Source organism: Macaca fascicularis, chromosome 20 (assembly GCF_037993035.2).
Source record: "Macaca fascicularis isolate 582-1 chromosome 20, T2T-MFA8v1.1".
In the NCBI taxonomy this organism is placed as follows: domain Eukaryota; kingdom Metazoa; phylum Chordata; class Mammalia; order Primates; family Cercopithecidae; genus Macaca; species Macaca fascicularis.
The window spans coordinates 86,008,930-86,031,402 of record NC_088394.1 but is presented as its reverse complement, the minus strand read 5'-3'; the positions used below and the strand labels follow the sequence as shown (position 1 = coordinate 86,031,402).

The 22,473-nt window shown below is 43.9% G+C and overlaps 1 protein-coding gene, 1 long non-coding RNA gene and 1 pseudogene across 3 annotated transcripts; 1 reads left to right on the top strand and 2 right to left on the bottom strand.

Moving 5' to 3' along the window:
- Window positions 1-2,553: 2,553 nt before the first annotated feature.
- On the bottom strand, window positions 2,554-3,249 carry LOC141409332 (large ribosomal subunit protein uL23 pseudogene; annotated as a pseudogene).
- A 1,319-nt stretch (window positions 3,250-4,568) lies between these two features.
- On the bottom strand, window positions 4,569-7,229 carry LOC135968992 (uncharacterized). Of its 2 annotated transcripts, XR_012429459.1 has the most exons (3): window positions 6,862-7,045; window positions 5,404-5,523; window positions 4,569-4,676 (listed from the first exon to the last, which is right to left on the bottom strand). It is a non-coding gene; the product is annotated as an uncharacterized lncRNA (long non-coding RNA). The 2 variants fall into 2 exon arrangements; XR_012429458.1 differs by lacking the exon at window positions 4,569-4,676 and having other exon boundaries at window positions 4,982-5,523; window positions 6,862-7,229.
- Window positions 7,230-11,243: 4,014 nt separating this feature from the next.
- Window positions 11,244-17,514, top strand: PRDM7 (PR/SET domain 7). Its single transcript, XM_065536894.2, is given in 7 exon segments — window positions 11,244-11,527; window positions 12,635-12,736; window positions 12,941-13,221; window positions 13,622-13,680; window positions 15,759-15,783; window positions 17,203-17,264; window positions 17,266-17,514. Coding segments are annotated over 7 exon segments (864 nt in total). The 5' UTR covers window positions 11,244-11,373; the 3' UTR covers window positions 17,447-17,514.
- Window positions 17,515-22,473: the final 4,959 nt, after the last annotated feature.

The following is a 22,473-nucleotide window of genomic DNA, read 5'->3' as shown; positions in this document are numbered from 1 at the left end:
CCTATTACAAGTTGGGCAGTTTTTCCCAAAGCTAAACAAGTCTCACCTTACAATCCAAAAATCATATTCGTAAGTATTTTGACAGCTACTTTGATATTATTTCCAAACAAAAGCTACCATGCAATTATGTACAGAAGCCCTATTCATTATGACCAAAGGAAAAAAAGGAATGAGAAACTCTTACAACAGACGACTGTGTGGGAACCCACTCAGACATCAAGAGTTGTCATAGGGACCAGGCACAGTGGCTCATGCCTGTAATCCCAGCACTTTGGGAGGCTGAGGCAGGTGGATCACAAGGTCAGGAGATCGAGACCATACTGGCTAACATGGTGAAACCTCATCTCTACTAAAAAAAAAAATACAAAAAAAATTAGCCGGGTATGGTGGCGAGCACCTGTTGTCCCAGCTACTCGGGAGGCTGAGGCAGGAGAATGGCATAAACCTGGGAGGTGGAGCTTGCAGTGAGCCAAGATCGTGCCACTGCACTCCAGCCTGGGCAACAGAGCAAGACTCTGTCTCAAAAAAAATAAAAAAAAGAGTTGTTATAAAGATTATTTAAATGAAAACATTTGAGATACTGAAGATAAAGAAATCTTACCAGAACTTACTTAATCTAATTATAGCAGAGCTCCCAGAATATACAGCTGCCATTAACCCCATCCAAGGAGTTTCTTTCAAATTCAGCTGCCAGGAAGACAGACTACTCATTCCCATTGGCACTGACAAATGAAAATGAAATCGTAAGCTCCCAACTGACTGAACAGACCCACTCTTGGCTGAGGGGATCCCAGAGTGACTTTCAAAACTCAGTTCTCGGATTTAAGAGAGTCCCATCTTAGAATTCCATAAAGGTACAGAGAAAATTTTTTTCCTCCCCTATTACAAGTTGGGCAGGATGGGATGACAGGGGTCAGATACACCTCATTATACCCCCTCCATTGCTAACCATGATGAGGCTTTCTTCCCTAAGGCTTTAACGGAAACAAGCCTTTCAAAAGACTCCACCAATGATTTCAACCAACTGCCTGAAGCTGCCTCCCCTCTCTTGCCTGATAAGAGACCACCCATGATGGAGAGGTTCTGGACAGCGTACACAGGATGCGCAGAGCGAGTTTTCATATCCTCTGTTTCACCTTTTAATGTCAGAGGGCTGAAAACTCCACCCTGGGATCACACTAACACTGCCATTTTTTTGTACATTGGACCCATGAAGGAGCAAGAAACTCAATTGCACATGCATGCATTTCTCCTTTCAGAAATATGCATGACTCCTCCTAGAGCTTATTAAATATGTGTATTTGGCCACGCCACTCAGTATACATTAGTATTTCCTTTACCTCTCCCTTGAAGTGTCTGTTTCTGACTTCTGGCTGGAGGTTATGCTTCCTAGCCTCTCAGGACTATCCTGCAGGCTGCAAACCTTTACAGGAAATAAATCTCTCACTGGGTGCAGTGGCTCATGCCTGTAATCAAAGCACTTTGGGAAGCCGAGGCGGGTGGATCACCTGAGACCAAGAGATCGAGACCGTCCTGGCCAACATGGTGAAACTCCGTCTCTACTAAAGATACAAAAATTAGCTGGGCATGGTGGCGCATGCCTGTAGTCCCAGCTACTTGGGAGGATGAGGCAGGATAATCGCTTGAACCTGGGAGGTGCAGCCTGCAGTGAGCCAAGATCACTCCACTGCACTCCAGCCTTGGCAACGAGAGTGAAACTCCGACTCAAAAAAACAAAAACATAATGAAATCTCTCCTTTCCGAATTTATGAAGCTCATCATTCTTCATTTGACAGCTTTAAAAAGTTCAAAAAGACCTTCCATACTCTCCCACAGAAGCCCTACAAATCTCCATTTTGTTAATCATTTGGGATGCCTGAGAACTTGTAATTCAATGAGTAGAAATGTAGCATTGCAAAATTCATTTATAAAATCCTCTAAAAGTGTTCTATTCTAACTTGGCTTGGAAAAAAATAATCATTTATAAATAAATATTCCCCAAACTCCTAGAAATATAGGAACTGATCCAAATGTTTTTCAAGTTAACGCAATTTGGATACAATTTAGTTAAATAAGATAAATTTAATATTTTTTGTGTAATAAAACAACTATGTCTTCAGAGTTATCACTATTAAATATAAAACAAACAAGTTTCTTTTTTTTTTTTTTTTTTTTTTTTTTTGAGATGTAGTCTCTCTCTGTCACCCAGGCTGGGGTACAGTGGTGCGATCTCAGCTCACTGAAGGCTCCACCTCCTGGGTTCATGCCATTCTCCTGCCTCAGCCTCCCAAGTAACTGGGACTACAGGCGCCTGCCACCACGCCCAGTTAATTTTTTTGTAGTATTTTTAGTAGAGACAGGGTTCCACAGTGTTAGCCAGGATGGTCTTGATCTCCTGACCTCATGATCCACCCACCTCGGCCTCCCAAAGTGCTGGGATTACAGGTGTGAACCACCGTGCCCGGCCAACAAACAAGTTTCTATTCTGCTTGAGTGCTTACAAGAAGCTGATATTATACTTACTAGATAATTAGAATCAAATCTATAAGCTTTAAGGTTTTAAATCTTCATTTTTATGAAAAACATATTTCCTCTTTTTTATGGTGAAAAGATATACATCTATTTAGAATCAGCCAGCTGGACTCAGTTTAGATGATCCCAAGTTTGTTGGCAACATCCAAAGCATCATAATCAGGAGCCAGTCAAACATATGCCTTCTTCTCTCCATCAGGCTGAATCAGGATGTTGACTGTGGCCACATCCATGTCCCAGAGCTTCTTCACAGTCTGTTTGATCTGGTGCTTGTTGGCTTTAACATTGACAGTGAACACAAGCATGTTGTTGTCTTCTATCTTCTTCATGGCTGACTCAGTGGTCAGTGGAAACTTGATGATAGCATGGTGGTCAAGCTTGTTTCTCCGGGGGGCGCTCTTCCCAGGATATCTGGGCTCCTCTGCAGTCACAGTGTCTTGGGATGCTGGAAGGTGGGTGACGTGCAGATCTTCTTTTTTGGGGGCGCTGTGGACACATTTCAACACTGCCTTCTTGGCCTTTAAAGCCTTTGCTTTGGCTTTGGCTTTAGGAGGGGCAGGAGCTTCCTTCTTCGCTTTTGGTGCCATGTTGTGAAAAGTGAAAAACAATATTTCAATAATAAGTTTTTTACAGTAAATCTGCCTAATAGTAGTTTCCAAAATACTTTTGGTAATTTTTAACCTTAAAGTTAAGCTAAGTAAAATATTTCCATTAAATATCTAGATCATTTATAAATAAGATACAATACTAAAACATTAATTACTGGACATAAGTAATTCAACTTTATATACTTTTCGCTTATTTTTACAGAGAAACTAGATATTTTGGCCTGTTAATAAACATATTTTTGCCTACCACACTGTACTATGTACTATGAGAAACGACCACACTGTACTGTGTACTATGAGAAACAACCACACTGTACTGTGTACTATGAGAAACTACCACACTGTACTGTGTACTGTGAGAAACTACCACACTGTACTGTGTACTATGAGAAACTACCACACTGCACTGTGTACTATGAGAAACATGTGTACTATGAGAAAACACATCCCGATGTTGGGAGATGGTATACTCATACATTTTCTAATCTACTACAGAATGCTAACATATGACAGTTTAAAACGGTCTATGTCTTAGTTTTCTCTGGAAAATAAAAGTATTAAAATTATAATCAATATATGTAAATAAAACTACTAGAAACAAGCCAGGCACAGTGGTTCACGCCTACAATCCCAGCACTTTGGGAGGCCAAGATGGGTGGATCACGACTTCAGGAGATTGAGACCATCCTGGCTAACACGGTGAAACCATGTCTCCACTAAAAATACAAAAAATTAGCTGGGCACGGTGGCAGGCGCCTGTTGTCCCAGCTACTCAGGAGACTTAGGCAGGAGAATGGCATGAACCCAGGAGGTAGAGCCTTCAGTGAGCTGAGATCATGCCACCACACTCCAGCCTGGGGGACAGAGTGAGACTCTGTCTCAAAAAAAAAAACAAAAAACACTACTAGAAATAATAGAATAACTAGAAACAACTCCATGCAAAGTATGTAAGAAAAGTAGGGCATGTTTTGCAAGAAAAATAGGATGTAATATTTTATAAGGAAAACCATACAAAATATACAAATAAAAAGAGATACCTAACCTTCCCTGTGTTATATTTGTATGGGTAAAATGTTATGTTTTCAGAAATTATATAAAATTCCTGGAAATTTGTCAACGTCCTCCTTATTCATGCTATGTGCTGGTATAGAGTTATGAGTCATAATTGCAGTTATTATTTTAAAGGTTGTACGCCACAGAAAAAAAAAACCAGATATCTTTGTCAGTTGTGGTATAATGAACTCTCATCAGATCTTTCATCACAGCCATTTCATACCTTTTGTCATTTAGATATTATTTCCCACTGATGCTTTCCTGAAAGCTCCTGCAATCAGCTACAGGTCAGAATGCTTGTCTCCAACACAGGACTCCCTCTGAGAGTCACCCGTCTGCTCACCGAGGGAAATGCGTATCTGAGTGCCTCATCGGGAGAGGGTAACCGGCAACTCAAAAGAATGAAAGCATTTGTCTCTTACCTACCTATGACCTGGAAGCTCCCGGTCTGGCCTTCTCTTCAAGTTGTCTCACCTTTCTGGACTGAAGCAAGGTACATCTTTCACACATTGATCGATGTCTCATGTCTCCCTAAAGTGTGTAAAACCAAGCTGGGCCCCGACCACCTTGGGCCCGTGTTGTCAGGACCTCCTGCGGAGGCATCATGGGCACATCCTCAAACTTGGCAAAATAAACTTTCTAAAAAATCTGAGACCTGTCTCAGATTTTCAGGGTTCACACATGTAATGTAGGATGTCAATGTTTATAAAACAGACATTATTCTATCTACTATTTAAAATATGCTGCCAATTAACCTTTGACTTTCTCAACAAAATAAAAAACGTTGATGAGGTACAAATAATATATTTAAACTTAAATAATGTTGCAAGTTTTAATATGCCTACTTTTCAATTTTTCAATACTATTTTTACTAATTTAACACTGTAAGAAAAATGAGGAATGAAAACATGAATAAAAGCGTTTACAGGGAGTGCACATGTTTCCTCCAGCCTCTGTCCATCTCCAGCTTTCATCCCAACTGTCCTGACAGTGGCTCTAAGCATTTCTCCTTTCTCTATACCAAGATCTCCTGCTGAAGCAAACCCAAATCTTATCACGTGTTATGACACGCCGTGATGATGAGCAACCAAAGCCTCGAGGAAAGGATGCTTTTGTAAAACAAGACTTGTAGAACATAACGTGTGAAGTAAAGCCCATGGCAGAGCTCCCTCTTTAGCACATGGGGGCAGACAGGAAGCTTTTGCCTCACCTTCCTCACTGGCCCGCAGCCATGTCTCCCCAGGTCAGTCTTGAGGACAACGAAACTCTGGTCTTCACTGTGGACACACTGCCAGGTGCTCCAAAGCCATGGCCTCTTCTCGGGTGGGTCCTGAGGAGAACAAAGCTCTGGTTCTAATCCTAACCCCAATCCTGTCTCTAGACTTTGACTCTGACCCTAAACCCTGATCCCTACCCTGGTCCCTAATTCTGACCCTGACTTTGACCTTGACTCTGATCTTGACCCTGACCATGACCCCACCTCTAACCATACTTCCGGCCCTGACTCTGACACAGACCCTAATCCTAACACAAACCCTACTATTATCTTTACAAGCTATCTCTAATCTTACCCCCTACTGCTAAATAGCTGTACCCAAAAGCACTTTTTAAATTATTTAACTTCTTTTCCTTGAATTCTCTAAGGACATCCTAAAGGAGATGTCATTATGTATTTTGCAGTCCCTCTGAGTGGTATGGCTTCAGATAGGAAGTTCTAATACTTCGCAAGACATAAAAAGTTTGGAGAGTAATAGCACGGGGTTGTTAGGGATGCATGTTGGCATTCACAATAGTCACTGGTGCTGTTCTCCAAATATTTTCAGTTCAGTTTTTATTAATGCATTCTGACTATTCCAACCCACCTGCTTAAATTTTTGTATGACCACATAGCTTTTTTTTTTTTTTTTTTTTTTTTTTTGTGCCAATGGAGGTGAGAAGAAATAACATGCGACTTTTTCAGGAGAAATCTCTAAGAACAGAGTTCTATTCAGCATGCTTTTTTCTCTTTTCTATAGCAATAATTTTAGCAATATTAATAGCTTCAAAAACTAACTTAGCTATTAGGTTTTTTAAAATGTCTTTTGTCTTCCAGTTTGTAAGCCACACTGATCAGGACTACAGAGTTGAATTATTAGAAGTGATAAAGGAAAGATAATGCTTATCTTTTGAAAACATGAATTACCTGTTTAATGGGCACAAACAAGTTTTGTTCTATTCATCAGGTAATACACAAAACTTTACACAAAAAGTGAGGGTCAGGGAATGCAGAGAACATAAGAAAACACAAATTACTCACTCTGTTGCATTCTAGGAAAGCAGCAGAAAACAGACTATGCTACCTGCCAATAATGAGCAAGTGTCCTAATTGTTGTCACCCAGGCTGGAGTGCGGTGGCATGATCTCGGCTCACTACAACCTCTGCCTCCCAGATTCAAGTGATTCTCCTGCCTCGGTCTCCCGAGTAGCTGGGACTACAGGCTCCTGCCACCACACCAAGCTAATGAATCTTTATAGTTTTCTGCATGTAAGATCATGTCATCTGCAAACAGAGATAATTTTACTTCTTCCTTTCAATTTGGATGCCTTTGTTTATTTTACTGGCCTAATTGTTCAGGCTACAACTTCCAGGACTATATTGAATAGCAGTAGCAAGACTGAAAATCCTTACCTTGTTTATGATATTAGAAGAAAGGCTTTCCGTTTTTCATCATCGACTGTGAAGTTAAAAACAGGCTTTTCAGCTGGGCGCGGTGGCTCAGGCCTGTAATCCCAACACTTTGGGAGGCCGAGGTGAGTGGATCACGAGGTCAGGAGATCGAGACCATCCTGGCTAACATGGTGAAACCCCGTCTCTACTAAAAATACAAAAAATTAGCCAGGTGTGGTGGCAGGTGCCTGTAGTCCCAGCTACTCGGGAGGCTGAGGCAGGAGAAGGGAGTGAACCCAGGAGGCGGAGCTTGCAGCGAGACGAAATTACGCCACCGCACTCCAGCCTGGGCGACAGAGAGAGACTCCATCTCAGAAAAAAAAAAAAAAGGGGGGCTTGTCTTATACAACCTTTTTATGTTGAGGTGATTTCCTTCTATTCCTAGTTTGTTCAGTGTGTTTGTCAGGAAAGATCAATTTACATTTAAAAAATTAATGTAATAGATACCTTATTAGGTATATCTTAATAGATATGATGAAACAAAGATGAAGTTTTATCTATTTTTTTAAATCTTAAGAAAATTAGCAATGCCACTAATAGAAGCATAGGCCTTAATCACACTTCAGAAAACATTTCCAAATAGCCCTTGGATAATACTTGGAATCATCACTCTCTGATCCAGAATTCTCTGTCTGTAATGAAAAACTCCAGAGTTAGACCGAGCATGGTGGCTCACGCCTCTAATCTCAGCACTTTGGGAGTCCGAGGCAGGTGGATCACCTGAGGTCAGGAGTTCGAGACCAGCATCGCCAACGTGGAGAAACTCTGTCTCTACTAAAAATACAAAAATTAGCCAGGTGTGGTGGTGCACACCCATAGTTCCCAACAACTCGCAAGGCTGAGGCAGGAGAATCGCTTGAGTCCAGGGGGTGGAGGTTGCAGTGAGCGGAGATTGTGCCACTGCACTCCAGCCTGGGCAACAGAGGGAGACTCCGTATCAAAAAAAAAAAAAAAAAAAAAGAGAATCTCTAGAGTTTGGAAATATTTACCAAGCAAACCACTGATTTCTCATCACCTTTTAGTCAAACCTCCTTGGATGGCCTTCAGAGTGGAACAGAGTAAACACCAGAAGGTAAGTATTTCCCAAATCCCATTGACAAGAAACTTTCCTCATAGATGCAAATACAGGTAAGAGAAGGAGAATGTACAGACTATCCTAGGAACTACTGCCTTCCTTTCCTGATCTCTTTAGCACAGAGTCTGACGTCATCATTATTTTAAGAGTTAATAAGAACAGCAACAATAATCGCTACCATGGTGTTATTTTCTCAGTATTTTCAGACTTTATTTTCAGCATTTTACATGAATAAACTTTATGTATAGTACCTATTCAACTTTACATATAGGACCTATTAAGGAGATGCTATAACTATAGCCATTTTACAGATGAGAAAACTGAGGTATAAAAATGTTCAATTATATCCCTGGGCTCACATTCAGTGTTGGTGCAGTCTAATACAAAAATCCTTCTCCAAAGCACTTACAAGATCATTAAAAGTTTCATAGTTTTTTAAAGTTTATGTTCTCTTACCCACATGTCTTTACATCATTCATCCAACTGATTTTTCAACCTCAGTTTTTCTCTGTCATGATAAAGTGAGATTTGCACTAAAACACTCTGATTAAGGGAAGCTTCCAAGTAAATAGACAATTCATACTGTGGATGGTCCCAGAAGGAGATAGGGTCCCTACCCTCATAAGGGACCCATTCTGATCAGAGGAAACAGCTTCCAGCCCTGAGGAGTTTCAGGTTTGAAGATTGAGAAACAACAAATAAGAAAATGGTTTAGGACTTCATATAGGTTACACCCTATTAAGTAAAAATGTATTCTTCTGGAATCGATTTCAAATGCTCATTCCTGTAGAAGGCAGTAACAGCTCCTTCCTGTGGGCTCCAGTTAGGGAACTGTCATGTTGTTTGGAATTATTTGTTTAGCCTGCCTGCTGCTTCTTCATTGTGAGCTCTTCAGGAGTCTAGTCCATACCTGATTCTTCTCAGAACTCCCAAGCCCAGCTCAGGGCCTCTGACAGCCTCCTGAGTGTTTTCTGAATGACTGATTAAAAGTTTATGAATTAAACTATAAGTAACAGGGTCAAGAGATGCCGAAAATATCTTTGAGTTAGATTTCAACTGTAGAGATGATATCAGGACTATGAGATAATTTTCGTTTGTTATTTTTCTGTAGGGGCAGGGGGTGGTTTGAGACAGGGTCTGGGTCTTTCACCCAGGTTGGAGTGCAATGGCTCAATCTCAGCTTACTGCAGCCTCCATCTCCTAGGTTAGTGTGATCCTCCTGCCTCAGACTCCTGAGTAGCTGGGACCACAGGCATGCACCACCATGCCCAGCTAATTTTTTTTTTTTTTTTTTTTTTTTTTTTTGAGACGGAGTCTCGCTCTGCCGCCTGGGCTGGAGTGCAGTGGCCGGATCTCAGCTCACTGCAAGCTCCGTCCCCCAGGTTCACGCCATTCTCCTGCCTCAGCCTCCCGAGTAGCTGGGACTACAGGCACCCGCCACCTCACCCGGCTAGTTTTTTTTGTATTTTTTAGTAGAGACGGGGTTTCACCATGTCAGCCAGGATGGTCTCGATCTCCCGACCTCATGATCCACCCGTCTCGGCCTCCCAAAGTGCTGGGATTACAGGTTTGAGCCACCGCACCCGGCCCAACCCGGCTAATTTTTATGTGTTTTGTACAGACAGGGTTTTGCCATGTAGCTCAGGCTGGTCTTCAACTCCTGGGTTCGAGCCATCCTCCCACCTCAGCCTCCCAAAGTGCTGGGATTACAGATGTGAGCCACCACACCCAGTCTGTGAGAAAAATTATTTATTTATTTTATTTTATTTTTGAGACAGAGTTTCACTCTTGTCACCCAGGCTGGAGTGCAGTGGCGCGATCTTGGCTCGCTGCAACCTCCACCTCCTGAGTTCAAGTTGTTCTCCTGCCTCAGCCTCCCAAGTGGCTGGGATTACAGGGGCCTGCCACCACACCCAGCTAGTTTTTTGTATTTTCTGTAGAGACGGGGTTGGCCGGACTGGTCTAAAACTCCTGACCTCAGGTGATCTGCCTTCCTCGGCCTCCCAAAATGCTGGGATTATAGGTGTGAACCACTACACCCAGCGAGGAAAATTATTAATCTCACATTCATACTGTATTAAGTAGCTCAAAAAACACTTAGTGAACATTATTATCTTTCGTGTTCACTACAATATTAAGAATTAGTGCCAGGGGTAGTGGCTCACACCTGTAATCCCAGCACTTTGAGAAGCGGAAGTGGGCAGATCACCTGAGGTCAGGAGTTTGAGACCAGCCTGGCCAACATGGTAAAACCCCATCTCTACTAAAACTACAAAAATCAGTTGGGCATGGTGGTGGACACCTGTAATCCCAACTACTCAGGAGGCTGAAGCAGGAGAATCACCTGAACCTGGGAGATGGAGGCTGCAGTGACCTGAGATTGTGCCACTGCACTCCAGCTTAGGCAACAGTGAGACTCCCTCTCACAAAAAAAAAAAAAAAGAATTAAAAAATTAGGATGGGCTGGGTGTGGGGGCTCTTGCCTATAATGCCAGCACTTTGGGATGCTGAGGTGGGTGGATCACTTGAGGTGAGGAGTTCGAGACCAGCCTGGCCAACCTAGCGAAACCCTGTCTCTAATAAATACACAAAAATTAGCTGGGTGTGGTGGTGCCTATAATCCTAGCTTCTCGGGAGGCTGAGGTAGGAGAATCTCTTGAATCTGGGAGGTGGAGGCTACAGTGAGCTGAAATCGTGCCACTGCATTCCAGCTTAGGCAACAGAGCAAGACTCCAAAAAAAAAAAAAAAAAAAAAGCAAGCATGCATGCCAATTTCTGGATCAGGAAACTAAAGAGAATTAGCTAACAATACACCCTTATTCAAGCAGACAAGCAGAATTGGTACAGGAATTAACTAATCTAATTCCAAAGCCAAATATTCTTTCCAGGATATGGCAACATGCAACTTTGACATCATTTTCTTAGTTGTCTAGATATATTTTTGCCAATCATCTCTTTGTTCTGTTCCCAACCTTACTGCCCTATTACCTCATTTTCTGGATGTGCTTTGTCCCTCTGCTTTTCTACATTTCCCTTTCCATCAAAAGTCTACTAGTTTATGGAAGATTCCCTCCTTCTCTCTGTAAGCCCTTATCCCCTTCTTTCACAGATCTCGTTGATTCTCCAGCTAGTCTTCCCAAGTATTCTTCCTCCTTCCCTTTAACTTATACAGAACATTTTGAGAGACAGTTGAAGGAAAAGAGCCTTAAGACATGTGTTAGAGTCCCAGATTCACTATCCACTTAGACCTTTTCTTTTCCCTCTAGTATTTAGACACTCTAGGTATTTCCAAGGTTTGAACATTAACTAGAGTCATGCATATGAAAACACGTTGCAAGCCATAAAGAACTAAAGAAATGCATGTTATCTTTTAATATGTGACTCTCACATTAAAGGAAATGCCCAAGACATCATTCAATAATGAATCTAGTTTGAAAGAATTGTCAGGAACGCCAAATTTACTGAGTACAAGTGACTCAGAGTAGGCTCAGAAACCAGCGTCCCCTCCTGGAGAAGCAAGTACCTCTGGACAGCACTCTAGACTAAAACTGGGTAAGAAAAAGTATGGGGGGACTTTAGTCCCTCTATGTCCTCTAGAAAGGTTGATGAGTACGGTCTACCTATGTGGGGTGGACTTTGGATAGGCCTGGGCTTAAGCTGGACTCAACTGTGAGAGCAGAAGTTAGATGCAGTATTTTGTTAAAATTATTTATTTGTTCACTCAGACAGTCTCACTCTGTCACCCACGCTGGAGTGCAGTGGCGTGATCTCGGTTCACTGCAACCTCTGCCTCCACGAAAATAGCGATTTTCATGCCTCAGTCACCCAAGTAGCTGGGATTATAGGCGTGCACCACCATGCCCAGCTGATTTTTGTATTTTTAATAGAGACAAGGTTTCACCATGTTGACCAGGCTGGTCTCAAACTCCTGGCCTCAAGTGATCTGCTCACCTCTGCCTCCCAAAATTCTGGTATTACAGGCTTGAGCCACCATGCCCAGCCTTGGATACACTATTGAATAGCATGTAAGAACATTAACTTTGGTCACTCACTTGAGTTATAATCCATGTAGAAGCATTGGGGCCTTGGGCAAATCTTATAAATTATATGAGCTCCTGAATGGTAATCTGTAAAATGAGACCAAGTATATACAGCTCATATATTGCTTGAAATCATTAAATTAAATATAAATGAATTGATACATGCAAGGCGTCCAATAAATACCTCTGATAATAGATCTTCTTTTGTGCATTTCTACATTTCCTCTCCCATCACATGTCAACTAGTTTATAGAAGATCTCTGATACAGATTATACTTTCTTGGTGTTGTATGTCCAGGCCTTTGTTCAATGCCTAAGATGAAATGTGCCCTCAAGAAATATTTCATAAATGAATAAATGCATGAATGAACCATTTTGTAAGTAGAAAGGTTGGGAGGTTAATGGGATAATGAGAACAGCCAGAAACTAAAATTGAATAGGCATCTGTAGTCAGTGTAGGTGTGGGGTCTAAGTCTCTCTGAAGCAGTAAAGAAGGGGAGACTAGAGTATGTAGAAAGGTGGATGCTAATTTGATGGTAGGAGATTTCACATTTTCTTATGAAACAAGGACGAACACTCCAGACTCCCAATTTTACCCATCTACTCTTCTCCAACCTAGAGCTCAGGAGGAAGGAGACTGAAGGAAAGATGTATAGCCTGAGAGAAAGAAAGCGTCATGCATACAAAGAGGTCAGTGAGCTGCAGCATGATGACTACCTCTGTCGGCCCTTTTGGCCACTCTCACAGCTTGCTGTTATGTCCTGGTACAATAATTTCATCATTGGCCCACAAATCATTCCTTCACTCTAACGAATTAGAGTATAAGATTGGGGCTAAATAATGTGAGCACCGAACTCTTTCTGAAGCTCTTATATCGAGGAACATGCATTATAACTTTCCTAATCCCTGCTTCCCTCACTTCCAGATTGTGAGATGTGTCAGAACTTCTTCATTGACAGCTGTGCTGCTCATGGGCCCCCTACATTTGTAAAGGACAATGCAGTGAACAAAGGGCATCCCAACCGTTCAGCCCTCAGTCTGCCCCCGGGGCTGAGAATTGGGCCATCAGGCATCCCTCAGGCTGGGCTTGGAGTATGGAACGAGGCATCTGATCTGCCGCTGGGTCTGCACTTTGGCCCCTGTGAGGGCCGAATTACAGAAGACAAAGAGGCAGCCAACAGTGGATACTCCTGGCTGGTAAGAAGAGCCTACTGTTTCCCTCTTCTGTCTTCCCACATCCCTTCTGTGCCTTTGGTGAGATATCACCCTCTACATGTTAGGATATAGGTATGGATAACATGGTTAGCTCTGTGTACTCAAGGGTCCTTGCATGAACATGGAACTCCTATTTAGAGATCAGAGGGTACCTGGGAGCAAAGGGGTACAAAGACAAAGAAGTGCATCCTCCCTTGTGGAGCTTCTGCTCTGACTAGACAAACCAACTGAGATGTGTAGATGATGACTACGGTGCAGGCCATGTGGTCTCAGTTGGCAGTTGAAGCTCTGCAGGCCCAAAGGCCATTGATGACAGTGGAGTAAAATAATTCTTCTGATTTTTACCCTCTAAAAAGCTTTACCTTATTTTTCTGAAACTCCGATCACCAAGGGGAGAAACTGCTATGAGTATGTGGATGGAAAAGATAAATCCTGGGCCAAATGGATGAGGTAAGGCCAGTAGCTCTCTGAGTTTCAGACAGAACCTTCATCTCTCACAAACCTGGATCTCCTTCTTTCTCATTATGCCTCCTTCAATGATTTTCACATCCTCTATTTCTATTTTTCTCCATACAATGCTGTTTTATACCGTCAACATTTAGAGGCCGGGCGCGGTGGCTCACGCCTGTAATCCCAGCACTTTGGGAGGCCGAGGCGGGCGGATCACGAGATCAGGAGATCGAGACCATCCTGGCTAACACGGTGAAACCCCGTCTCTACTAAAAATGCAAAAAATTAGCCGGGCGAGGCGGCGGGCGCCTGTAGTCCCAGCTACTGGGGAGGCTGAGGCACGAGAATGGCGTGAACCTGGGAGGCGAAGCTTGCAGTGAGCCGAGATCGCGCCATTGCACTCCAGCCTGGGCGACTAAGCGAGACTCTGTCTCAAAAAAAAAAAAAAAAACATTTAGAAAAAAAATATATATATAGATATTATGATTTATTGATATCAAAACATAAATATGTATGTTAGACAAAATTGAGGCACCAAGATAAACCTTGAGAAGCCTAGATTCACGGGGGACACTGAATTCATGCTTTAATATATGTAATCCACATTTATTAAGCACTTAGTATGTTCCAGGTTAGGAAGTGAAGTTCACTACTTGAACACAAGCGAGCTTCAGGATGACCCAGCCCCTTTCTACAATGGGCTCTTGTTCTATCAGAGAATAGAAAAACGAATCAACTATTACTGTTCTATGTTATTGGGCCAAGAGAAAAAGACTTCTAAGTTTCTCTGGGAATCTGGGGAAGTCAGGTGAATGGCACCTGAGTGAACTGTAGGGTGATTAGAGGAAGGCCTATCCAAGAAAGATGGACTTGGGCTGAGTGTAGAATGATGTGTGCTAATCTAGAAACAGAGCACATGATCCAGCACCAAGTTCTGTGTATAAAACAGAATTAATTTAGAGTTTAGAGAAGCTAGAGGTCAATGTGTTTTATGGCCAATCAAGGTGGAGGTAGGTCTGGAGTTGGGCTTTGAAAAAATGGTTAATTAGGCACAGCAGGGAAGCATTCTAGGCAGGATGAGCAGTGTAGTCAGTAGTGCAAGTTCATATGACATTGTGAAAGAGATTTAGGAATGAGCAGAAGTTTCCCAGAGGAGTGCTGGGATTACAGGCTTGAGCCACCGCGCCCGGCCTTAACTCTTAAGGAGAGTAAAATACCATCTAAAGTCAGTAAAATTTCACATCAGTGGCTTCCAAAATTAAATATTCATGTTATATGCCTTTGCCTCTTTGGAACAATTTTTATTGTTTTAAATCTTTGTTCTGATTTTATATTCTAAGTACTTCATGCACAAAGTATTTAACAGCATATAGTACTGAAAGACTTAAAGACAAAAATCAAGTTCTCAAACACCTACCAGCTCTCCCAACAAGGTAGTTTCTTCTGGCATTTCTGTGATGTTTATTAATGATATACATGTGCTGTTATTCATTGATTCATTATCTCAATTAGCTGTCATGTGAATTCCTACTCTGTGCCAGATAATGTTGCAGGAAGTGTAAATACAGATTGATCAAGACAATCGGAAAAACTGCTCTTGAACAGATGACATGTGAATTAGGGAACCATATGATGATATACAGACATATGTGTAATATCAGACAGTGATTAGTGCTTTGAAGAAAATTAATCCAGAGGCCGGGCGCAGTGGCTCAAGCCTGTAATCCCAGCACTTTGGGAGGCCGAGACGGGTGGATCACGAGGTCAGGAGATCGAGACCATCCTGGCTAACACGGTGAAACCCCGTCTCTATTAAGAAATACAAAACACTAGCCGGGTGAGGTGGCAGGCGCCTGTAGTCCCAGCTACTCGGGAGGCTGAGGCCGGAGAATGGTGTGAACCCGGGAGGCGGAGCTTGCAGTGAGCTGAGATCCGGCCACTGCACTCCAGCCTGGGCGACAGAGCGAGACTCGGTCTCAAAAAAAAAAAAAAGAAAAGAAAAAAAAAAGAAAATGAATCCAGAAAGAGTAACTGGGGATCAGCATGAGACCTGGAGTCAATGTGAGACCTGGGGTCAGTGTGAGACCTGGGGGTCAGTGTGAGGTGAGAGTAGAGTGTTGCAGGGGATTGTCAGGGAAAGTTTCTCTTAGGAGACAGCATTTGAGAAGTGCAAGTGCCTGTGGGCCAATAGTTCCAGGCACAGGGCGCAGCTAGTGCAATGGTCCTGAGGCCAGAAATAGTTCAGCTTTGGTTCATTCTTGGAAAACAGGCTGCAGTGGGTCATCCCCTCAGAGCTGCTCCAGTTTCCAGGTGAGAGAGAATGGTGGGCAGGATGAAGGTGGGGAGCACAGAGGTAAGCCTGAGCAGGGATATATTTTGAAACAAGACTTCCTATTGTTTTTGAAATGGGCTCAGACTGAATGAAATAACTCAAACATGAATACTTGATGTGCAGCCTGAGAAAGAGCATATTCTCATTTTACGATTTGTGGAATCTGAAATAGAAGCAGTTCATGCACCTAGTTGGGGCAGCAGGACCGAGTCCTTTAGTCAGTGGGACCTGACCACTCTGTGTTGGCCAACCTGAATCCCACCTCGTGATGGACAAGCAGGCACATAACAGTCCTCAATCAAATATGTCCTTTTGAATGAGGAGACGCAAATTCAGATTTGCTCACACAGCTTCTCTTTAACCACATTTGTGGATCTCCAGGCTGAGTGTTCCTAATAGATCCTTTTCCCCTCTTAGGAAGTCACTAAGGACAATCTCACCTAAGTCACCAAGAGTGTTATTTCTCAATAGAATAAAATAACTGAAGACCTCGTGTCAGCAAAAGTGCCCAGGGACCAGGGAGGGAGGATGTAGCAGAGGGTGATCAGGGAAGACTATAGGACTTGTGGGGGAAGGTCACTGCAGTTCCATCTATGTAAGGAATGACGCTGCCCCTGGTGCTGCTTGAGGTTTTACCTCGTCTGGCTGATGTGTCGAAAAGGCCCAAGATGTGGGATTTCTGAATTTTTTAAGATGTAGTGAATAAAAGTAGAATGGAAAAATGGACTGTAAAGGTCCATCCAGCACTTGCTAGGAGAGAGTTTGCATTGTTAACATATGAAGAATGACTGGTTTTCATTTGATCTTCATACCTTTGTATGTGGTAAGGCCTGAACAAAACGTCTACCCTGACCAAAAACTTCCTCTTTCTTTTTTTTTTTTTTTTTTTTTTGAGACGGAGTCTCGCTCTGTCCCCCAGGCTGGAGTGCAGTGGCCGGATCTCAGCTCACTGCAAGCTCCACCTCTCGGGTTCACGCCATTCTCCTGCCTCAGCCTCCTGAGTAGCTGGGACTACAGGCGCCCGCCACCGCTCCCGGCTAATTTTTGTATTTTTTTAGTAGAGACGGGGTTTCACGTGTTAGCCAGGATGGTCTCGATCTCCTGAACTCGTGATCCGCCCGTCTCGGCCTCCCAAAGTGCTGGGATTACAGGCTTGAGCCACCGCGCCCGGCCAAAACTTCCTCTTTCAGAACCAAAGCCAGAGATCTATCCATGCCCCTCATGCTGTCTGGCCTTTTCAAGTCAGAAATTTCTGTCAACATGTGGAACGCAGTCACTCCTCTCAGAACTTCCCAGGACCATCTGCAAGAAAACTCCTCCAATCAGAGAATCCCTGCCCAGGGGATCAGAATCAGGAGCAGCAATATTCTGATCCATCCAGCTGTAATGACAAAACCAAAGGTCAAGAGATCAAAGAAAGGTCCAAACTCTTGAATAAAAGGACATGGCAGAGGGAGATTCTAAGGGCTTTTACTAGCCCACCCAAAGGACAAATGGGGAGCTCTAGAGTGGGAGAAAGAATGATGGAAGAAGAGTTCAGAACAGGCCAGAAAGCGAATCCAGGGAACACGGGCAAATTATTTGTGGGGGTAGAAATCTCAAGAATTGCAAAAGTCAAGTATGGAGAGTGTGGGCAAGGTTTCAGTGGTAAGTCAGATGTTATTACACACCAAAGGACACACACAGAGGGGAAGCCCTATGTCTGCAGGGGGTGTGGGCGGTGCTTTAGCCAGAAGTCAAGCCTCCTCAGACACCAGAGGACACACACAGGGAGAAGCCCTAGTCTGCAAGAAGAATGAGTAAGTCTTTAGTAATAAAACCTTATCTCAATAGCCACAAGAAGACAAATGTGGTCACCACACATTTGCACACCCCAGCTCTGAGGTGGCTTCAGCGGAAATCTGCTGACCCCTTACATTCTCCGAGAGTGTAAAGAGATCAGAAATAACTAATTAAACAAACCCACCAGTTTCATGACTATAGATGAGGAAGAACAGGGGATAGTTCTGTAAGTGTTCGGGGGACGTCAACATGTATGGTTCTTTCCCGCACTGATCCCCTCCGTTTTTTGTTTTTTGCCTCCCATTCTAATAAATTTCATCTCCATACAAATCTGAACCCCGAGTGTATACCTCATTCTTCCCTTATCACTGAAGGCAAGAAGAGTCCAGAAGGGCCACAGAGAACTCATACGTTCAGCTCAAGTCTCCACAGGAATTCAACCCCCAGAAAGATATGTCCATCTGAAACCGGAGTCCATCTGGTTTCATTATTGGAGAATCGATTCCCAAGTCCAAGAAGATAAACATAGGATTTTAGACAGTCGCAGCAGGAAAGGGAGCTCCCTGGTCTCCTGGGAAGTGTGGCCTCTTCTCCTAACGGACCCCTCTCCTCTGCTCGATACTCTCCTTTGGCTCCCCCTGTCTCCTCTCCTGATTTCCTCCAATCTCTGTAGCCCCAGAGGTGAAAGCCAGACAGGAACACACATGTGTGTATATATGTGTTCACATGTGCTACATGCCTGCATGCATGGGTGCCCTCCGTGTGTGTATCTGTGTGAGTGTAGGGGGTTTCAAGGGTGTGTGAGGAATAAAACTCAAAATCCTAAGGAAATTGAACACTCTGAGAGAAGAGAGAGAGACCCTCTCATATTGTTTTATATTCAGAAAAGGAAAGAGAAGCAAAACTAAAGGCAGGTAGCCCGGCGCCTACGAACCAGACCTGAAAGCAAGTAACCAGACCTGAAACCAGGCCTGGGCCTGCCTGACCTAAGCCTGCTAGTTAAAATTCGACTCCTGACCTAGCAACTGATGTTATCTGTAGATTATAGAAAGACATTGTGAAACTTCCCAGTCTGTTCTGTTTCATTCTTACCACCAGTCCATGCAGCCCCCAGTCACGTACCCCCTGCTTGCTCAATTGATCACAACCCTCTCACATGGACCCCCTTAAAGCTGTGAGCCCTTAAAAGGGACAGGAATTGCTCACTTGGGGAGCTTGGCTCTTGAGACAGGAGTCTTACCAATGCTGCCGGCCGAATAAACCTCTTCCTTCCTTTTTTTTTTTTTTTTTTTTTTTTTTTTTTGCGACGGAGTCTCACTCTGTCACCCAGGCTGGAGTGCAGTGGCCGGATCTCAGCTCACTGCAAGCTCCGCCTCCCGGGTTCACGCCATTCTCCGGCCTCAGCCTCCCGAGTAGCTGGGACTACAGGCGCTGCCACCTCGCCCGGCTAGTTTTTTTGTATTTTTTTTTTAGTAGAGACGGGGTTTCACCGTGTTAGCCAGGATGGTCTCGATCTCCTGACCTCGTGATCCGCCCGTCTCGGCCTCCCAAAGTGCTGGGATTACAGGCTTGAGCCACCGCGCCCGGCCACCTCTTCCTTCTTTAACTCGGTGTCTGAGGAGTTTTCTGCGGCTTGTCCTGCTACAACTCGAACAACAGATTCTTAGCAAAGCAGTTTTATTTCTGCACAGAGGGTGCCTCCTTGGCCAGTCACCTGAACAAAGGGCCACGAGAGCCTTTATTCCTGACGCAAGTCCTGCCCCTGTACCTTTTCCCACTGGCCGGGGTCAGGTCATACAATCTAAACTAATCCCAGTTGGCTAAACATTTGATTTTTTTAGATAAGGTGGGCAAGTAAAAGAAAGTGGAGGCTGGGCATGGTGGCTCACACCTCTAACCCCAGCACTTTGGGAGGCCGAGGCGGGCGGATGATGAGGTCAGGAGATCGAGACCATCCTGGCTAACACGGTGAAACCCCGTCTCTACTAAAAATACAAAAAACTAGCCGGGCGAGGTGGCGGCGCCTGTAGTCCCAGCTACTCGGGAGGCTGAGGCAGGAGAATGGCGTGAACACGGGAGGCGGAGCTTGCAGTGAGCTGAGATTGCGCCACTGCACCCCAGCCTGGGCGAAAGAGTGAGACTCTGTCTCAAAAAAAAAAAAAAAAAGACAGTGGAGAGGAAGGGGAAGGGGTGTCTGTAATGAACTAGAAAGTTAGTCCTCTTTCCAAATAAGGAAAGGAATGTGAGCTGGTACTCATAACTCCTAGTACTGTGGCATGCCTGGGCATCTAACAAAGGCAAAAAGGAAAAAAGGAGAAAGGGGGTGTCAGGCCTCTGAGCCCAAGCTAAGCCATCATCTTCCCTGTGACATGCACTTACACATCCAGATGGCCTGAGGCAACTGAAGAATCACAAAAGAACTGAAAATGGCCTGTTCCTGCCTTAACTGATGATGTTACCTTGTGAAATTCTTTTATCCTGGCTCAAAAAGCTCTCCCACTGAGCACCTTGTGACCCCCACCCCGGCCAGCCAGAGAACAACCCCCTTTGACTGTAATTTTCCACTGCCTACCGAAATCTTATAAAATGGCACCACCCCATCTCCCTTCACTGATGCTCTTTTCGGACTCAGCCCACCTGCACCCAGGTGAAATAAACAGCCTTGTTGCTCACACAAAAGCCTGTTTGGTGGTCTCTTCACACAGATGTGGGTTGGGTACTATGAATTAAAGAATAAAATATTGATCAGATTATTTGAAGAGAAACCTCATCATATCCCACAGGTGTGTGTGCATGTGTGTATCCACACACTTATGTGCATATACTTGTGTGTGCATGTATGTGTCTGCACACATATGTGCATGTACTTGTGTGTGCGTGTGTATCCACACACATATGTGCATGTACTTGTGTGTGCGTGTGTATCCACACACATATGTGCATGTACTTGTGTGTGTGTATCTACACACATATTTGCATGTACTTTGTGTGTGTGTCTGCACATGTATGTGCATGTACTTGTGTGTATATGTGTGTGTCCACTTGAGGGAACCAATCATAGAAGGAATGCCCCTGCTTCCTCCAGGGGAATCCTAGATCCTCAGTCTCCTACAGAGAAACAAAAATGTAAAAACAAACACCTTACTCTTTTTTTAAAAAAGATTATGAAAAGGGATAGTTTTTTGTTTTTTTTTATTAAGATGCACACTCTCGGCCAGGCGCGGTGGCTCACGCCTGTAATCCCAGCACTTTGGGAGGCCGAGGCGGGTGGATCACGAGGTCAGGAGATCGAGACCATCCTGGCTAACACAGTGAAACCCCGTCTCTACTAAAAATACAAAAAAAAATTAGCCGGGCGTGGTGGCCGTCGCCTGTAGTCCTAGCTACTTGGGAGGCTGAGGCAGGAGAATGGCGTGAACCTGGGAGGCGGAGTTTGCAGTGAGCCAAGATTGCGCCACTGCACTCCAGCCTGGGCGATAGAGTGAGACTCCGTCTCAAAAAAAAAAAAAAAAAAAAAAAAAAAAAAAAGATCCACACTCTCTGTCAAGACCCAGCCAAGCTCGCGGAGGGCAGAGAGACCATCCCTGCAGGCCTAGGAAGAAGCCTTCCTGTCCTCCTGGAAGGGCTCAGGAGTCAAGCCTCCCTGTACCTCCCAGCAGACACATGACTGAAATGTTCTGAAGTTCCCCCCAGAAGAAAGTTGAACAGGGGTGGTGTGGAGAAGAAGGAAGTGCCCCAGATGCATGGGCCATCAGCTTTGCTGCCACAAACAAGCTCAGCCTTTGGTTCTGAATCTGATTCTTGAAGTGAGAGAAGGGCTCTCAGACCAAAATGTCCCCAGGGCATGGAGAGTCAAGAGGGGAAATGGAGTGCTCAAAATCGAGTCAGTTCCCTGCTTTGAACAATCTAAGTCCCTTTTCTCATTCAGTTAAAGCCAGTGGAATCCCCAGTTGGGACTTGGTAGTAGAGGGTGTCTGCTAGATGGTACTAGCCATCAGGCATTTAATGAGGGGAATTTTCTATGAAAATAAACAAAAACGAAGGCTAATAGTTGGAAACTCAGTTTCTGAGTCCACAGGGCAGTTGGTGGAGAGGATTTCTAGATGCCTTTAAACAACTGCCCCCAGGCACAGGTGTAGAGAGCATGATTGAAGTCCCACGCTTGTGTCACTGGGGGCCTGATAAAATTTGCACACCTCACATGGCTCAGACTGCTCTGAGCAATTTTTCTTTTCTTATCTTCTTTTACAATCTAGAACATGTAAAGGATTGTCCTACATATCAGCCAGTTCAGAGACATTTCAAGTAAAGCAGCTTCAGATCTATATATAACTATCATTATAGTTAGCCTTTTCTGTTCCACTGCAGTGATCTAAGCCATGACTATGCTCCCAGACCAAAACGAGGGTCGGGCTGCTTGCTCTCATCACCAATAACAAGATGCGGACGAACTGGGAGAGGAAAGAATTTTTATTTTTGTAACCAGTTACAGGGAGAAGACCTGGAAATTATCACCAGACCAACTCAAAATTACATACTTTTCCAAAGCTTATATACCTTCTAAGCTCTATGTCTATGTGTAAGTGTGCATTCATGTAAAGACGTAAGTGGTTAACTTCTAATCTATTAACTAAGATCTGAGTCCTGAAAATCTTCTCTGGAGCCTCAGAAATGTATTT